Source organism: Pelophylax lessonae (genome assembly GCF_965119305.1).
Source record: "Pelophylax lessonae genome assembly, chromosome: 4".
Lineage (NCBI taxonomy): Eukaryota > Metazoa > Chordata > Amphibia > Anura > Ranidae > Pelophylax > Pelophylax lessonae.
The window spans coordinates 95,313,424-95,330,967 of NC_138771.1; the positions used below are offsets into that span (position 1 = coordinate 95,313,424).

A 17,544-nucleotide genomic window follows, 5' to 3' on the forward strand; every position below is an offset into this window, starting at 1 on the left:
GTCCAGTCACGTTAATACTACGTGGCTGGACGGGAACGAGCCACTCTGCCGCAGTAGTATTACTGTGAGTGGTTGCAGAGTGGTTAAAGCTTACAGCTAGTGAAAACAGAAAATTCAGTATCTCAGAAAAGTATAATATTATATTAGACCAATAAAAAAATTATTTTTAATACAGAAATGTAGGCTTACTGAAAAGTATGTCCATGTACAGTATAGTATGTACTCAACACTTGTTCGGTAGCATGGAAGCGACCAGCCTGTGGCACTGCTGAGGTGTTATGGAACCCCAGGTTGCTTTGGTAGTGGCCTTCAGCTCATCTGCAGATATATAAAATATATGAGTTTCACTTTTTGAATTGAATTACTGAAGTAAATTAACTTTTTGATGACATTCTAATTTTATGAGATGCACCTGTAAATTGTAATTATTATATTATGTTCTTCCAATAAAAAAAATGTCCAGAGGTATAGAAGCCTGTGCCTCTGCAACCAAAGTCACCATGAAGTGTATCAACAAATGTCACTTAAGTTTCCTTTGTACACATTCTAAGCCTGGCTCCCAATCTTTACTGTAAACATTTCTAAGCAGAAAAGAACATAGTAAAACTGGAAGCTGTTGCTGCTTAGAGCTATTAAATCAATATAATTGTGCAAAGGTGGTCAGAAGTAGGTCAAATCCCACCGTATTGCTGCTGGGACTTTTATTTCAACAGAAGCTTAAAATATTTTTATTTTTATTGCTACACAATTATACATTAGGACTCTTTGGTCACTGATCTGTTACAAGCAGCTTAATAAATTGCAGCCAAGTCCTCAGATAGTAACAAGGGTCTGATACTGTAGCTCTACTAGCTTAGACAGACAGAGACAGATTGCATTTTTACATGTAGATTAGCAATGGCAGTTTTAATATTTCTCTCAACTCCAATTTCCTTTGAAGTACCCCTACACCATATTGGGGAAAGGAGTTCTCTGTACTTGATATCTACGTTTAAGAGCTTTTTCATTAGATATATAGTGGTGTTTGGTCTCTAATGAAATATTTTCATAAGTTTCTACAAGTTTTTTTTTTCCTATGAACTTAAAAATAATATATTGTTATATAAGGGTGGAGTTGTTTTATAATTTTCATATCCCTAAACCTTAAAAAGGTATTGTAATATTCATTTTTTTTTTACTTGGCTCTACTGTAAACTCTGAGGGGATCAGAGCTGAGGAGATCCTTGAATAGGAAGCATGTAGCCCCAAGTAAACAGACCACCATCTTTGGGGTATCTCTCTTGATGTGATTCAGTAGGTATGCAGCTGCAATTATTTAAACAGTATTTTTTTTTTTAATAAAATAACAAGAGGGTCCTTCAACTCCAAAGATTACTGCTTGGAACACAAGGCACGTGGACTAGTATGCAAAAAAACTAAAGCTGGCCAGCACTTAAATAAGATTATTACAAGCAGGGGTAATAATGAGCACGTGAGTGAGTAATAAAAAAAAAAAATTAATACAAGCATGTATCATCCTAACTGGAAATCTGTTGGGTTCCCACCATGCATATACCAGCCAGAGTGTTCCTCAGCTCCATGTAGGCATTAAGATGGGGGACCTAAAAGTAAAGACCTCTTCTCAAAGCATTAACCGCCTATCATCACAGTCGTTGCCTCATGTGGTGCGGTAAGAATCTACATGAGAATTCAAGATATATGGGGAGGGAGGTAATGTACAACATATTCACACTAATTGTACTTTTTTGCACTGTGTTAAGTTAAATGCCTTAACATGATGGCATTTTCAGGGTCGCACTGTAGCATATTTTATGTAAGCAGTCATTTAAGGTTAACACGAGTCTGCCTGCAGGTTAATAAGACCCTTTCATATGAAGTCAGCTTTCACTTTCCATATATCTGTGATCATTGTTAAACACCTACATACAGTACTGCAGGCCAACTTGGGTTTGTACTAATTTTTCCATTAATGGAGGATTCTTAGCACCAACTCTCCTGCATATGAGCACTGTATTTATGTTGAATGCCCTTTGCAACCACAACATGACTTTATAAGTATAAATGTAAAATGCCCCCCCCTTTACGTGAGAGTGTTCATTAAACTTGCAGCACTAGGAATGTGCAGACTGTGTGTTTCTAGTTCCAATGTCAGTCAGAACAATTAGTCATAGAATTATTGTCAAGATAACTGATGCATAATAGCTGCTAAACTCAGTCTGAGTGTCTAAGCCAGCCTTTCCCAACCAGAGTTCTGTGGAACCCTAGGGTTGCTCCAGAAGGTTCCGGGGGTTCCTTGTACAATGAGCAACTTCTGCCTCTCAGGTGAGTAACCGCTGACACCAATGATTTTTTTTTGCTTTCTGTAGGGGGGGGGGGGGTATTTTTCAGTGACCATCACACTAATGTACAGTGAACTGTAAATATGATGGTAAGTACTAGAAAGGGCTCCTTGACCCTGGAACAATATTTTAAGGGTTCCTCCATATTTAATAGGTTGGGAAAGACTGGTCTAAATTTGAAAAACTCTGGCTGTGAAAGTGTCAATAGAATGCTTAATTTATGGTTTATGAAAAATGTATTTATTTAGTACAATTGTGTTTGTTTTTTTATACCTATGAAGGTGAAATAGCTTCAATCATTGTTCCCTGACAGAGAGAAAACAATTGTTGCTTTTCATCTAGGGTTACTGGAATTACAATATGTGAAGGAAGTGAACGCTGTAAATGATAATTTGATTTTGCAAATACTTTGTCTATTAATTAAACAAAGCCTACACTCTGCATGGTGTTCCTGTGCTTCAATTATACAATTTAGATGTGACAGTATTAATATTCATGACTATTATCATTGAACTTGTTTGGATAAATTGTTGTCTTTATTTTCTCCAGGGGCCACAAATGATTTTCAGTGCAGCTAAAGACCTTGGACAGTTGTCTAAATTAAAGGTAATACTGCTAAATCAATAGTTAATCACCTGCCACAGTAACTTTATGCTCTGCTTTTCCTTAGCTCCCTGTTATTTTACTTCTGTCACAGTTCTTCCATTCATGGTGAACAAGTCACTTTATCTGAAAAATGGATGACGATAACGCTTTAACGTGTATATTCTGAACATTTTTTACTTATTTAACATGAACATCATTTTTTAGCAGTTCATATGTTTTAGATCTTGATGTTACTGAAATCAGACAATGCTTGTAAATTATGTAAGTTTCATCGGCATCTGCCAGCAATGCTATGCAGATATAAATTATGCATTTTTTGCAAACAACAAGACTATTAATAACTCTTATTATTGTATGCAAAAGTTCAATAACTTTGACAGAACTTTTGAATTCTCAGTGTAAATAGTTTTATTACTTTGCACTTGATTAGCTTGATCTGATGCGGGCACCAACCCAAAATCATTGTGTGTAACACAGATCTCATATACACTATATTGTCAAAAGTATTGGGATGCCTGCCTTTACACGCATTCAAACATTAATGGCATCCCAGTCTTAGTCCGTAAAGTCCAATATTGAGCTGGCCCACCCGTTGCAGCTATACCAGCTTCAACTCTTCTGGGAAAGCTGTCCACAAGGTTTAGGAGTGAGTCTATGGGAATGTTTGACCATTCTTCCAGAAGCGCATTTGTGAGGTCAGGCATTGACTCTGCGCTCGCAGTCTCCACGCTAATTCATCCCAAAGGTGTTCTATTGGGTTAAGGTCAGGACTCTGTGGAGGCCAGTCAAGTTCCTCCACACCAAACTTGATCATCCTTGTCTTTATGGACCTTGCTTTATGCACTGGTCCAAATCCTTTGGTGGAGGGGGGATTATGGTGTGTGGTTGTTTTTCAGTGATTGGGCTTGGCCCCTTAGTTCCAATGAAGGGAACTCTTCAGGAGTCAGCATACCAAGACATTTTGGTCAATGTTGTGCTCACGACTTTTTGGGAACCGTTTGGGGATGGCCCCTTCCTGTTCCAAAATGACTGCACACCAGTGCACAAAGCAAGGTCTTTAAAGACATGGCCTCAGCCTCCTATGAGATGAAATGTCACTAACTAAGAAAAATGAGAAAGTCGTGTAACTTATTTTTAGGTGCTTTTCACACTGCACTATGGATATTAATTCCTTGCACCAAATATAAATAAACCTCACTGCTGTGGCAGAGGATATATTATATCACGTTGCCCAATCAGAAGTGGGGAGCAGCAGCCAAAACCAATGCAAATTGTCCCCTTGGGACTTTGAAGGTAACCACTAAAGTATTTAGCTAGTTAAACGTTTTTGGTATTTTTATTAATGACAATCACAAAACATGATAAAAATAGCTGGGCAGCATGATTGTTGGAAACACATTCCAAAGCATGGCATTCATATAACATATTCATATTCATGTATTATAAGCATGCGTAGTTCCTTCTGCATAACATGATATCATAAGGTCAAATTCTCTTAATGTGTTGAAGAAATAACCAACGCGTTTCAGTTTCCTTCAGGGATGTATCAAACAGCAATATATAGTATCTCACAAAAGTGAGTATACCCCTCACTTTTTTGTAAATATTTTATTATACTTTTTCATGTGACAACACTAAAGACATGACACTTTGCTACAATGTAAAGTAGTGAGTGGACAGCTTGTTTAACAGTGTAAATTTGCTGTTCCTTCAAAATAACTCAACCCACAGCCATTAATGTCTAAACCACTGGCAACAAAAGTGAGTACACCCCTAAGTTAAAATACCCAAATTGGGCCCAAAGTGTCAATAGTTTGTGTGGCCACCATTATTTTCCAAAAATGCCTTAACCCTCTTGGGCATGGAATTCACCAGAGCCTCACAGGTTGCCACCGGAGTCCTCTTCCACTCTTCCATGATGACACCATGGAGCTGGTGGATGTTATAGACCTTGCACTCCTCCACCTTCACTTTAAAGATGCACCACAGATGCTCAATAGGGTTTAGGACTGGGGACATGCTTGGCCAGTCCATCGCCTTTACCCTCAGCTTCTTTAGCAAGTCAGTGGTCGTCTTGGAGGTTTGTTTTGGGTTGTTATCATGTTGGAATACTGCCCTGCGGCCCAGTCCCCAAACGAGTGAGAGTAATAACACAAAATTTAACACACCTGCTCCCCATTCACACCTGAGACCTTACAACACTAATGAGTCACATGACATCGGGGAGGGAAAATGGCTAATTGGGCCCAATTTAGACATTTTTATTTAAGGGTGTACTCACTTTTGTTGCCAGCGGTTTAGACATTAATGGCTGTGTGTTGAGTTATTTTGAGGGAACAGCAAATTTTCACTGTTATACAAGCCGTACACTCACTTCTTGCATTGTAGCAAATTGTAATTTCTTCAGTGTTGTCACATGAAAAGATATGATAAAATATTTACAAAAATGTGAGTGGTGTACTCACTTTTGTGAGATACTGTATGTGCTGAAGTTCATTTTAGGAGTATCTTTGGTTTTAGTAGATACACCTCTGCTTTTAACTTGTGTCTGTGTGTCTTTAACGTTTCTATGTAATAAAGTTTATTTTTCATACAGTCAGACATTTTTCTTTTTTATTGTTTTTTTTTTATAAATATATATCAGAATTTCTGTGGAAGCCCAAAAAAGTAGACATTTTTTGCAGAAGTTGTGTCTTTTATGCTGGGAGCTCAGGATTGATTATTCATTTTTGGTTAAGTTTGCCCGGTGAGGTCTGATATTCAAATTTGGTTGTGGTTATGCTAAAGGTATAGTAGTTAGCATACACTATTATTATTTTTTTTTATTTTGTTAGTGCCTTTTCTCCTTAGGAACTCAAAATCTTCTTTTGGGGCACACGGGCAGGTAGTCATCTTGGGGGTACTCAAATGCATATCATACTAGGGCCAAATTTAGACTGGTGACACTTGACCTACCAGGATATCTTTAGTGCAAAGGAGGAAATTCCACACAATCATAGGGAGAACATGCAAACTCCATACAGAAAGTGTCCTGACAAGTATTTGAACCGAGGACCCCAGGGCCACAAAGCGTGAGTGCTAACCACTAAGCCACTGCCGTTATTGGTTTAGTGCTTACCCTGAGATATAATTAATCAAAGCTGGACCTGACCTTACCTTCAATCTTGAGCAGTTGCACTGGCTCCTCTTCTGTACTGAAATTGCCTGCTCGGATTTCACTGCACACTTTGAGCTTTTCAAAATGTGCATTAGAAGTTGCAGCAAATCATATAAAGCCCACCTTATTTCCTGGCTAGAAAAAGTCCAACATCATCTAACCCTTTCCTCCCCAGTCTTACTGTTCCTGGGCACCCTTTTCATTCACTGGATTTATTTTTTTCAATAATGGAGGTTCAGCATCATATGTGGTTATTATCTAGAGTGGTCTGCATGCTAATGCAGTCTGTTTGGGAATGCCCTCTCCTCCAGACTAACATCCACTTATCAAGGAATTTTAGTATTTGCAAAACTCTACCGAAGTGCCAGGCCACTCCTTGCATGAGGACTGAGGGATAAAGGAGTACTGGGACAGGGTGCTGCCAGCCTCCCCCACCAGCTATGATCTGCCTGCATCTCATCAGTTGTACTTGATTTATATGTGTCAGTTTCTGAGCTAGTGTCTGACATTTATAAAATGCAAACCTGCCCAAGGATCAGTCAAGGTATGGTCACATTTGTGTTTTTTTTTTTAATTTAATTTAATCAAAATTTTGTGTAAAAACATAACTGCCCATTTGGCAAATGCAATGCATTTAATAATATACCCTTCAAGGGATTATTGTATAAACAAAGCCACTTAATATTTTCTTATGGTTAAGCATAAACTTTATGATGTTTGTATGTGACTAAGCTGAAATCATAATGAATCCTATTTTCATTAAAAAGTCCATGCTATTTAAGAGTCACAGTAGCCCAGTAAACAAATGAAGAATGAATGTTTAAAGAGGAATCGGAGAATCAGCGCAAATATTCTAAAATCGGTGAACCATAAATAAAGTACATGTATAAATATATAAAATGTAAAATCTTCATCAATCCTCTAAAATACGATGAAATAAAAGTGCCAAAGTGCTCATGTGCCAAATAAATATCAATAGATAAGATGAAATAACAGTGCTAATACATAGTGATCTAAAGGTGATACATATAAATTATATAAAAAATGATTTATTTGCAACTGAGTTAATATCCTGTGAAGAGTGAACCAATGTGACTTTTCAGTTGTACAGGTGAATGAATATAATTAATTCAATCAGGTGTTGATGAAAATAAAATAGCAAAAGGTGACAAAAATTCATAAAATGCCTTATGAAGAGTAAACCAGTGTGACTCTTCAGTTGCACTACGGAAAAAATAAATCAATTAGCAGTGACTAATAAGTGATAATATTGAATGTAACTACAAGTGTGGGATATATACACTGTGATTAGTTAGCTATGGCCGAGACCGGAAGTATTGTAACGGACCGCATTGCCGGGATTTTGTCTTCTCCGAATGCTAATTTTACTCTGCAAAAGTGTAAGAGTAATTTTAATTTGACTCATTAAATACTTCATTAATCTACTACACTATGAGAGTCCTCCCTATTTTTCTCTGGTAAATGAGTACCCTAAGAATCTTACAGCAGTTGCCACATACCGGAGGTCCCTATAGAAGATCATTACTTGATGCATTCAGTGTACCCATTTATCTGAGGAATACAGCAGATGAGAGATCTCTAAAGTCTGCAGGTTGACCATTAATACCTGAAACGCAGGCTGAGACTGCCACTTGTCTACACACAGCAGGTCTTGTTCTGATATGCGGCTTCTGGAAACTTCAGCTCTTATCAGCTATTGTCTGGAGCATGGACAGGGTCCTTCCCAGCCAGCAATCACAGCAGCAGGCATAGGACTACACTTCCTGAGCGGCTCACATGTATACCATGGGTTCACAGTGGGCAATATCAGTTTATGATGCAAGCTGGAGTCTAATACCTTAAAATGAAACTGACTATCCTATCATTTACAGCAAGGAAAGTTGCCATTGTAGTCTTTTTTTTTTTTTGATCTGCAGTTGCCATGGTTCTGAACATGATCAGTTATGACACCCGCCATTTGATGGTTTGACAGTTCAGTTGAGAGCACCAGCTATCATTTGCTGCATGCCTTTGAATGTAACTGTTTTGAGAAACAGTTACATTGATGGATTTGGGTCTGTACTGTGCTAGCAGTCTCTGTAATAGTCTTCCCCTGCAAATACTTCTGGAGCTTTTCAGATCTTAATAAAGTTAACCTACCTTTAGCTTGGCAATTAAGTATTTTTTTTTAGCTGTTAAAGAGAAGAACCTAACTGTTGAGAATCTTGCAATGTTGGCCTTAATTGCCTATTATAAGGGATGGCTTCTGGTGAGTGTGCAGTTTGTAATGTAATATAATAGGATGACTCGCGAACTGTTGAAAGTAGATGAAAGCCCAGTAATCTGTTTAGTCTTTCCATTTGTTTTCCTTAGAAATGCTACAATATAGTGTAACGATTAGGGTTGAGCGGACACCTAGATGTCCGTGTTCGACGGGTTCGGCCGAACTTTAAAAAAAAGTCCGGGTCCGTGTCCCGGACTTTTACCGAACTTTTCCCGGACACCGAACCCCATTGAAGTCAATGGGGACCCGAACTTTAAGGCACTAAAATGGCTCTAAAACACCAAAGGAAAGGGCTAGAGTGCTGCAAATGGCAGCAAAACATAATTAAGAGCATGGCAAGTGCTCTGCAAACAAATGTGGATAGGGAAATAACTTAAAACAACAAAAAAAAACAGAAAAATAAAACAATGTTCTTCTTCATCTCTGAAGGACGAGGCCCATATGGAGTAGGAGGGAGGTTGAGGTGGTGGTGGATGTGGCGGTGACATAGGCGTGCGCACAGGGTGTGCTGGGTGTGCCTGGGCACACCCTAATCACCTAGGGCACATAGCATTGCCAGTGAGGAGATGGGAAAGATCTCCCTGGGACCTGCTCTGCTCTATTTCTCCTTGCCTACAGGTACATGGCCCCGATACATTACTCTCCCTGCTGGCAAACACATGCATGTGTATTTCAACTTTGGGGTGCACACCTTAATGCAATAGGCTGCGCACACCTATGGGCGGTGTAGGTGGAAGCGGCGGTGGAGGAGGACCAGGGCCGGATTAACAGCATCATGGGCTTGGTGCTGAGGATTTTGAAGGGCCTTAAGGGCCGTGCCTTGCCATGCACCCAGAGGAGGAAGGGTGCAGCCATGCATGCCTAATTCAACATGGGATGCTGTCTCTGAAGCCCATAAACACATCCATGCATCGCCAACTGTCCCTCCTTGTCCGGCCTTCACGCTGTGTGGGGAGGTTCTGAGGGTGCTGCCTGGGGAAGCGAGCATAGAAGCCAGACTTCTGTGTTTACAAGTGACAGAAGAGCGGTAACAGTGAATATGGCCAACCCGGGGCCTATATAAAAGGTAGGGGCCTGGAGCTGCAGCTCCAATAGCCCCTACATTAATCTGGCCCTGAGGAGGAGGACGAGGTAGCCAACACTGCTTCTTTTCACAAATTTTAAATGAGGGTACACCCCAAAAGAGTGAGAAAGAGCAAAAATGGAACAATGGGTGGGTAAGGTCGGTATCCATTGCTATTCTGCATAAGGTACGGAAAAGTCCCGTGGGATCCATGCCTGGTTCATTTTAATGAACGTGAGCTTGTCCACATTGTCTCTGGACAGGCGGCTGCGCTTGTCTGTTATAACGCCCCCAGCCGTGCTAAATACCCGTTCAGATAATACACTGGCTGCAGGGCACGCCAGCACCTCCAAGGTGTAAAGGGCAAGCTCAGGCCATGTGCCCAATTTGGAGACCCAGAAGTTGAAGGGGGCAGACCCGTCATTCACTACATGTAGGCGTGTGCACACATACTGCTCCACCATGTTGGTAAAATGCTGCCTCCTGCTAAGACGTTCCATCTGAGCTGCTGGTGCTGCTGTTTGTTGTGGCGTGCTGACAAAGCTTTTCCACATTTCGGCCATGCTAACCCTGCCTTCTGAGGTGCTGGCGGTGCCCTGGTTGCGTTGGCGACCTCCTCCTCCTCCTCCTCTGCCTTGTGCTTCCACTGTGGCCCCGCTGTCAGATGGGAATGCCAGCAGCATGGCGTCTACCAGCGTGCGCTTGTACTCGCGCATCTTGCGATCGCGCTCCAGTGAGTGAATTAAGGACGGTACGTTGTCCTTGTAACGGGGATCCAGCAGCGTGGCCACCCAGTAATCAGCACAAGTTAGAATGTGGGCAACTCGGCGGTCGTTGTGGAGACACTGCAGCATGTAATCGCTCATGTGTGCCAGGCTGCCCAGAGGCAACGAAAGGCTGTCCTCTGTGGGAGGTGTATCGTCCGTGTCCTCTGTATCCCCCCAGCCACGCACCAGTGATGGCCATGAGCTGGCCTGGGTGCCACCCTGCTGTGAACATGGTTCCATCTCCTCCTCCAGCTCCTCCTCCTCCTCATCCTCCTCATCCTCTAGAACTGTGCCCCTGCTGGACAATTGCGTCCCTGGCGTTTGCGTGTGCAGGAACCCACCCTCGGAGCCCCTTGCGAATGACTGCCCTGAAAGCCTTGGAAATGTTACCTCTTCATCCTCCTCCTCCTCCTCATCCTGTGCCACATCCTCTTCCATCATCGCCCGAATTGTTTTTTCAAGGAGGCATAGAAGTGGGATAGTTAAGCTGAGAACGGCGTCATTGCCACTGGCCATGTTGGTGGAGTACTCAAAACAGCGCAACAAGGCACACAGGTCTCGCATGGAGGCCCAGTTATTGGTGGTGAAGTGGTGCTGTTCCGCAGAGCGACTCACGCGTGCGTGCTGCAGCTGAAACTCCACTATGGCCTGCTGCTGCTCGCACAGTCTTTCCAGCATGTGCAAGGTGGAGTTCCACCTTGTGGGCACGTCACATATGAGGCGGTGAGCGGGAAGGCCGAAGTTACGCTGCAGCGCTGCCAGGCGAGCAGCAGCAGGGTGAGAACGCCGAAAGTGCGCACAAACGGCCCGCACTTTCTGCAGCAGCTCTGACATATCGGGGTAGTTTTTAAGGAACCTCTGCACCACCAAATTCAGCACATGCGCCAGGCAAGGGATGTGCGTCAAACCGGCTAGGCCCAGAGCTGCTATGAGATTTCGCCCGTTATCGCACACCACCAGGCCGGGCTTGAGGCTCGCTGGCAGCAACCACTCATTTGTCTGCTGTTCCATGCTCCTCCACAACTCCTGCGCGGTGTGTGGTTTGTCCCCCAAACAGGCAAGTTGTAAAACTGCCTGCTGTCGTTTACCCCTGGCCGTGCTGAAGTTGGTGGTGAAGGTGTTACGCTGTCCGGATGAGGAGGCGGTAGAGGATGAGGAAGCGGAGTAGGAGGAGTTAGGAACAGGAGGCAAACTGAAGCGCCCTGCAATCCTCGGTGGTGGAAGGACATGCGCCAAATTGCTATCCGCCTCAGGCCCATCCGCCACTGCATTTACCCAGTGTGCCGTTAGGGAGATATAACGCCCCTGACCGTGCTTACTGGTCCACGTATCCGTAGTTAGGTGGACCTTGGCACAGATGGCGTTGCGCAGTGCACACCTGATATTTTCCCCCACTTGGTTGTGCAGGGAAGGGATGGCTTGCCTGGAAAAGTAGTGGCGGCTGGGCACGACGTACTGTGGGACAGCCACCGACATAAGGTTTTTAAAACTGTGCGTCTCCACCAGACGGAATGACAGCATTTCAAAGGCCAATAATTTTGAAATGCTGGCATTCAGGGCCAGGGATCGCGGGTGGGTAGGGGGGTACTTCCTCTTCCTCTCAAGTGTTTGGGAGATGGAAAGCTGAACGCTTCCACGGGACATTGTGGAGATGGTTGTTGGTGACCCAGGTGGTGGTGTTGCTGACAGATCGTCTGTTTGCGGGGTGGCAGGTGCCGGTATCACTACAGATGTGGCTGGAGCGGCCGAGACTGCAGCAGAAGAGGAAGCAGGATGAGCCAGAGACGTTTCTTGGTTTTGAAGGTGTGTACTCCACTGCAGCTCGTGCTTTGCACTTAGATGCCTGATCATGCAGGTTGTGCTCAGGTTGAGAAGGTTTATGCCTCGCTTCAAGCTCTGATTGCACAGGGTGCAAACCACTCGTGTCCTGTCATCAGCACATTTTCTAAAGAACTTCCACGCTAGAGAACTCCTTTGAGCTGACTTTGGTGCGCTCGTTCCCTTGCTGCGTTGGGCAGTAGCGGGCGTAGTGTCTAGGGCACGGCCGCTCCGCTTCTGCACCCTGCTCCCTCTTCTGCTGTGCTGGTGGCTCTGTGCGACCACCGCCTCTTCCTCCAAACTACTCAGGTCACCTGCATGACGTTCATTCCATGTGGGGTCGAGGACCTCATCGTCCTCCACATCATCTTCCACCCAGTCTTCACCCCTGCCCTCCTTGTCGGTCTCCACAATGCTGAACGCCACAGCAGTTGGCACCTGCGTTTCGTCATCATCGGAGACGTGCTGCGATGATCCTTGCATGTACTCATCTTGAGAAATAAGTGGTTGGGCATCGCTGCACTCAATCTCTTCCACTTCTGGGGCAGGGCTAGGTGGATGGCCCTGGGAAACCCTGCTGACAGAGTCCTCAAAAAGAATAAGAGACTGCTGTATGGCTTGGGGCTCAGACTGCTGGCCTGATTTGCAAGGGGGTGAGGTGAAAGACGGTTGGACATTGGCTGCAGGTGCCAACTCTGACCTTTCTGCAGTAGACTGGGTGGGAGACAATGTGAAGGAACTGGAGGCACTGTCAGCAGCAAACCAATCTACTATCGCCTCAACTTGTTCTGGCCTCATCACTTCTAGGGGCGTTTGATGCCCTACCAAATACTGATGCAGGTTCTGTCGCCTACTCACACTTGAGGAAGGTGTTTCACTTGTGCGTGTAGCTGGCACAGATCGACCACGTCCTCTCCTTGCAACAGGAGCTCTACCAGCAGCACCACGACCCAGGCCACGGCCCTTATTTGACAGTCTCCTCATATTTCTGTAATTTAAGATCTTGCCCTAGAAAGGTTTTTATTGAATAGCGGAATAGGAAATATGATCCAAAAAAGTGTATGTATCTCGCACGTACAAAACCACACTAGGCCCCAATTACTATTGTTTCTACCCCTAAAAGGATGGATGAGGAGTAGGAGGAGTATGGAACAGACAGCACCCTCAAATCTTCAGAAGTATGAGATGAACCCCAAAAACTTGGAAAGGTGGATCTCACACGTACCGACACAGACTATCCCGCAATTCAATTGATCCTCAAAGGTTTTTATTGAATAGCGGAATAGGAAATATGATCAAAAAAAGTGTATGTATCTCGCACGTACACAACCACACTAGGCCCCAATTACTATTGTTTGTACCCCTAAAAGGATGGATGAGGAGTAGGAGGAGGAGTATGGAACAGGCAGCACCCTCAAATCTTCAGAAGTATGAGATGAACCCCAAAAACTTGGAAAGGTGGATCTCACACGTACCGACACAGACTATCCCGCAATTCAATTGATCCTCAAAGGTTTTTATTGAATAGCGGAATAGGAAATATGATCAAAAAAAGTGTATGTATCTCGCACGTACACAACCACACTAGGCCCCAATTACTATTGTTTGTACCCCTAAAAGGATGGTTGAGCAGTAGGAGCAGGAGTATGGAACAGGCAGCACCCTCAAATCTTCAGAAGTATGAGATGAACCCCAACAACTTGGAAAGGTGGATCTCACACGTACCGACACAGACTATCTCGCAATTGAATTGATCCCCAAAGGTTTTAATTGAATAGCGGAATAGAAAATATGATCAAAAAGAAAGTGTATGTATCTCGCACGTACACCACCACACTAGGCCCCAACTACTATTGTTTGTACCCCTAAAAGGATGGTTGAGCAGTAGGAGGAGGAGTATGGAACAGGCAGCACCCTCAAATCTTCAGAAGTATGAGATGAACCCCAAAAACTTGGAAAGGTGGATCTCTCTCACACGTACCAACACAGACTATCCCCCAATTTAACTGATCCCCAAAGGTTTTTGATTAAATAGCGGAATAGAAAATATGATCCAAAAAAAGTGTATGTATATCACACGTACACAACCACACTAGGCCCCAATTACTATTGTTTGTACCCCTAAAAGGCTAGATGAGGAGTAGGGGGGGTATGGAACAGGCAGCACCCTCAAACCTTCAGAAGTATGAGATGAACCCCAACAACTTGGAAAGGTGGATCTCTCTCACACGTACCAACACAGACTATCCCCCAATTTAACTGATCCCCAAAGGTTTTTGATTAAATAGCGGAATAGAAAATATGATCCAAAAAAAGTGTATGTATATCACACGTACACAACCACACTGGGCCCCAATTACTATTGTTTGTACCCCTAAAAGGCTAGATGAGGAGTAGGGGGAGTATGGAACAGGCAGCACCCTCAAACCTTCAGAAGTATGAGATGAACCCCAACAACTTGGAAAGGTGGATCTCTCTCACACGTACCAACACAGACTATCCCCCAATTTAACTGATCCCCAAAGGTTTTTGATTAAATAGCGGAATAGAAAATATGATCCAAAAAAAGTGTATGTATATCACACGTACACAACCACACTAGGCCCCAATTACTATTGTTTGTACCCCTAAAAGGCTAGATGAGGAGTAGGGGGAGTATGGAACAGGCAGCACCCTCAAACCTTCAGAAGTATGAGATGAACCCCAACAACTTGGAAAGGTGGATCTCTCTCACACGTACCAACACAGACTATCCCCCAATTTAACTGATCCCCAAAGGTTTTTGATTAAATAGCGGAATAGAAAATATGATCCAAAAAAAGTGTATGTATATCACACGTACACAACCACACTAGGCCCCAATTACTATTGTTTGTACCCCTAAAAGGCTAGATGAGGAGTAGGGGGGTATGGAACAGGCAGCACCCTCAAACCTTCAGAAGTATGAGATGAACCCCAACAACTTGGAAAGGTGGATCTCTCTCACACGTACCAACACAGACTATCCCCCAATTTAACTGATCCCCAAAGGTTTTTGATTAAATAGCGGAATAGAAAATATGATCCAAAAAAAGTGTATGTATATCACACGTACACAACCACACTGGGCCCCAATTACTATTGTTTGTACCCCTAAAAGGCTAGATGAGGAGTAGGGGGAGTATGGAACAGGCAGCACCCTCAAACCTTCAGAAGTATGAGATGAACCCCAACAACTTGGAAAGGTGGATCTCTCTCACACGTACCAACACAGACTATCCCCCAATTTAACTGATCCCCAAAGGTTTTTGATTAAATAGCGGAATAGAAAATATGATCCAAAAAAAGTGTATGTATATCACACGTACACAACCACACTGGGCCCCAATTACTATTGTTTGTACCCCTAAAAGGCTAGATGAGGAGTAGGGGGAGTATGGAACAGGCAGCACCCTCAAACCTTCAGAAGTATGAGATGAACCCCAACAACTTGGAAAGGTGGATCTCTCTCACACGTACCAACACAGACTATCCCCCAATTTAACTGATCCCCAAAGGTTTTTGATTAAATAGCGGAATAGAAAATATGATCCAAAAAAAGTGTATGTATATCACACGTACACAACCACACTAGGCCCCAATTACTATTGTTTGTACCCCTAAAAGGCTAGATGAGGAGTAGGGGGAGTATGGAACAGGCAGCACCCTCAAACCTTCAGAAGTATGAGATGAACCCCAACAACTTGGAAAGGTGGATCTCTCTCACACGTACCAACACAGACTATCCCCCAATTTAACTGATCCCCAAAGGTTTTTGATTAAATAGCGGAATAGAAAATATGATCCAAAAAAAGTGTATGTATATCACACGTACACAACCACACTAGGCCCCAATTACTATTGTTTGTACCCCTAAAAGGCTAGATGAGGAGTAGGGGGAGTATGGAACAGGCAGCACCCTCAAACCTTCAGAAGTATGAGATGAACCCCAACAACTTGGAAAGGTGGATCTCTCTCACACGTACCAACACAGACTATCCCCCAATTTAACTGATCCCCAAAGGTTTTTGATTAAATAGCGGAATAGAAAATATGATCCAAAAAAAGTGTATGTATATCACACGTACACAACCACACTAGGCCCCAATTACTATTGTTTGTACCCCTAAAATGCTAGATGAGGAGTAGGGGGGGTATGGAACAGGCAGCACCCTCAAACCTTCAGAAGTATGAGATGAACCCCAACAACTTGGAAAGGTGGATCTCTCTCACACGTACCAACACAGACTATCCCCCAATTTAACTGATCCCCAAAGGTTTTTGATTAAATAGCGGAATAGAAAATATGATCCAAAAAAAGTGTATGTATATCACACGTACACAACCACACTGGGCCCCAATTACTATTGTTTGTACCCCTAAAAGGCTAGATGAGGAGTAGGGGGAGTATGGAACAGGCAGCACCCTCAAACCTTCAGAAGTATGAGATGAACCCCAACAACTTGGAAAGGTGGATCTCTCTCACACGTACCAACACAGACTATCCCCCAATTTAACTGATCCCCAAAGGTTTTTGATTAAATAGCGGAATAGAAAATATGATCCAAAAAAAGTGTATGTATATCACACGTACACAACCACACTAGGCCCCAATTACTATTGTTTGTACCCCTAAAAGGCTAGATGAGGAGTAGGGGGGGTATGGAACAGGCAGCACCCTCAAATCTTCAGAAGTATGAGATGAACCCCAAAAACTTGGAAAGGTGGATCTCTCTCACACGTACCAACACAGACTATCCCCCAATTTAACTGATCCCCAAAGGTTTTTGATTAAATAGCGGAATAGAAAATATGATCCAAAAAAAGTGTATGTATATCACACGTACACAACCACACTAGGCCCCAATTACTATTGTTTGTACCCCTAAAAGGCTAGGAGTAGGGGGAGTATGGAACAGGCAGCACCCTCAAACCTTCAGAAGTATGAGATGAACCCCAACAACTTGGAAAGGTGGATCTCTCTCACACGTACCAACACAGACTATCCCCCAATTTAACTGATCCCCAAAGGTTTTTGATTAAATAGCGGAATAGAAAATATGATCCAAAAAAAGTGTATGTATATCACACGTACACAACCACACTAGGCCCCAATTACTATTGTTTGTACCCCTAAAAGGCTAGATGAGGAGTAGGGGGAGTATGGAACAGGCAGCACCCTCAAACCTTCAGAAGTATGAGATGAACCCCAACAACTTGGAAAGGTGGATCTCTCTCACACGTACCAACACAGACTATCCCCCAATTTAACTGATCCCCAAAGGTTTTTGATTAAATAGCGGAATAGAAAATATGATCCAAAAAAAGTGTATGTATATCACACGTACACAACCACACTAGGCCCCAATTACTATTGTTTGTACCCCTAAAAGGCTAGATGAGGAGTAGGGGGGGTATGGAACAGGCAGCACCCTCAAACCTTCAGAAGTATGAGATGAACCCCAACAACTTGGAAAGGTGGATCTCTCTCA

The 17,544-nt window shown here is 43.3% G+C and overlaps 1 protein-coding gene across 2 annotated transcripts in view; it reads left to right on the forward strand.

The window, feature by feature from the left end:
* LOC309553742 (protein unc-13 homolog C-like) overlaps positions 1-17,544 on the forward strand; it is a 621,348-nt gene that overhangs the window by 448,266 nt on the left and 155,538 nt on the right. For both annotated transcript variants that reach the window (XM_082255119.1, XM_082255120.1), the window contains one exon: positions 2,889-2,945. In XM_082255119.1, the coding sequence (XP_082111245.1) occupies positions 2,889-2,945 (57 nt within the window). The remainder of the gene's footprint in view (positions 1-2,888; positions 2,946-17,544) is intronic.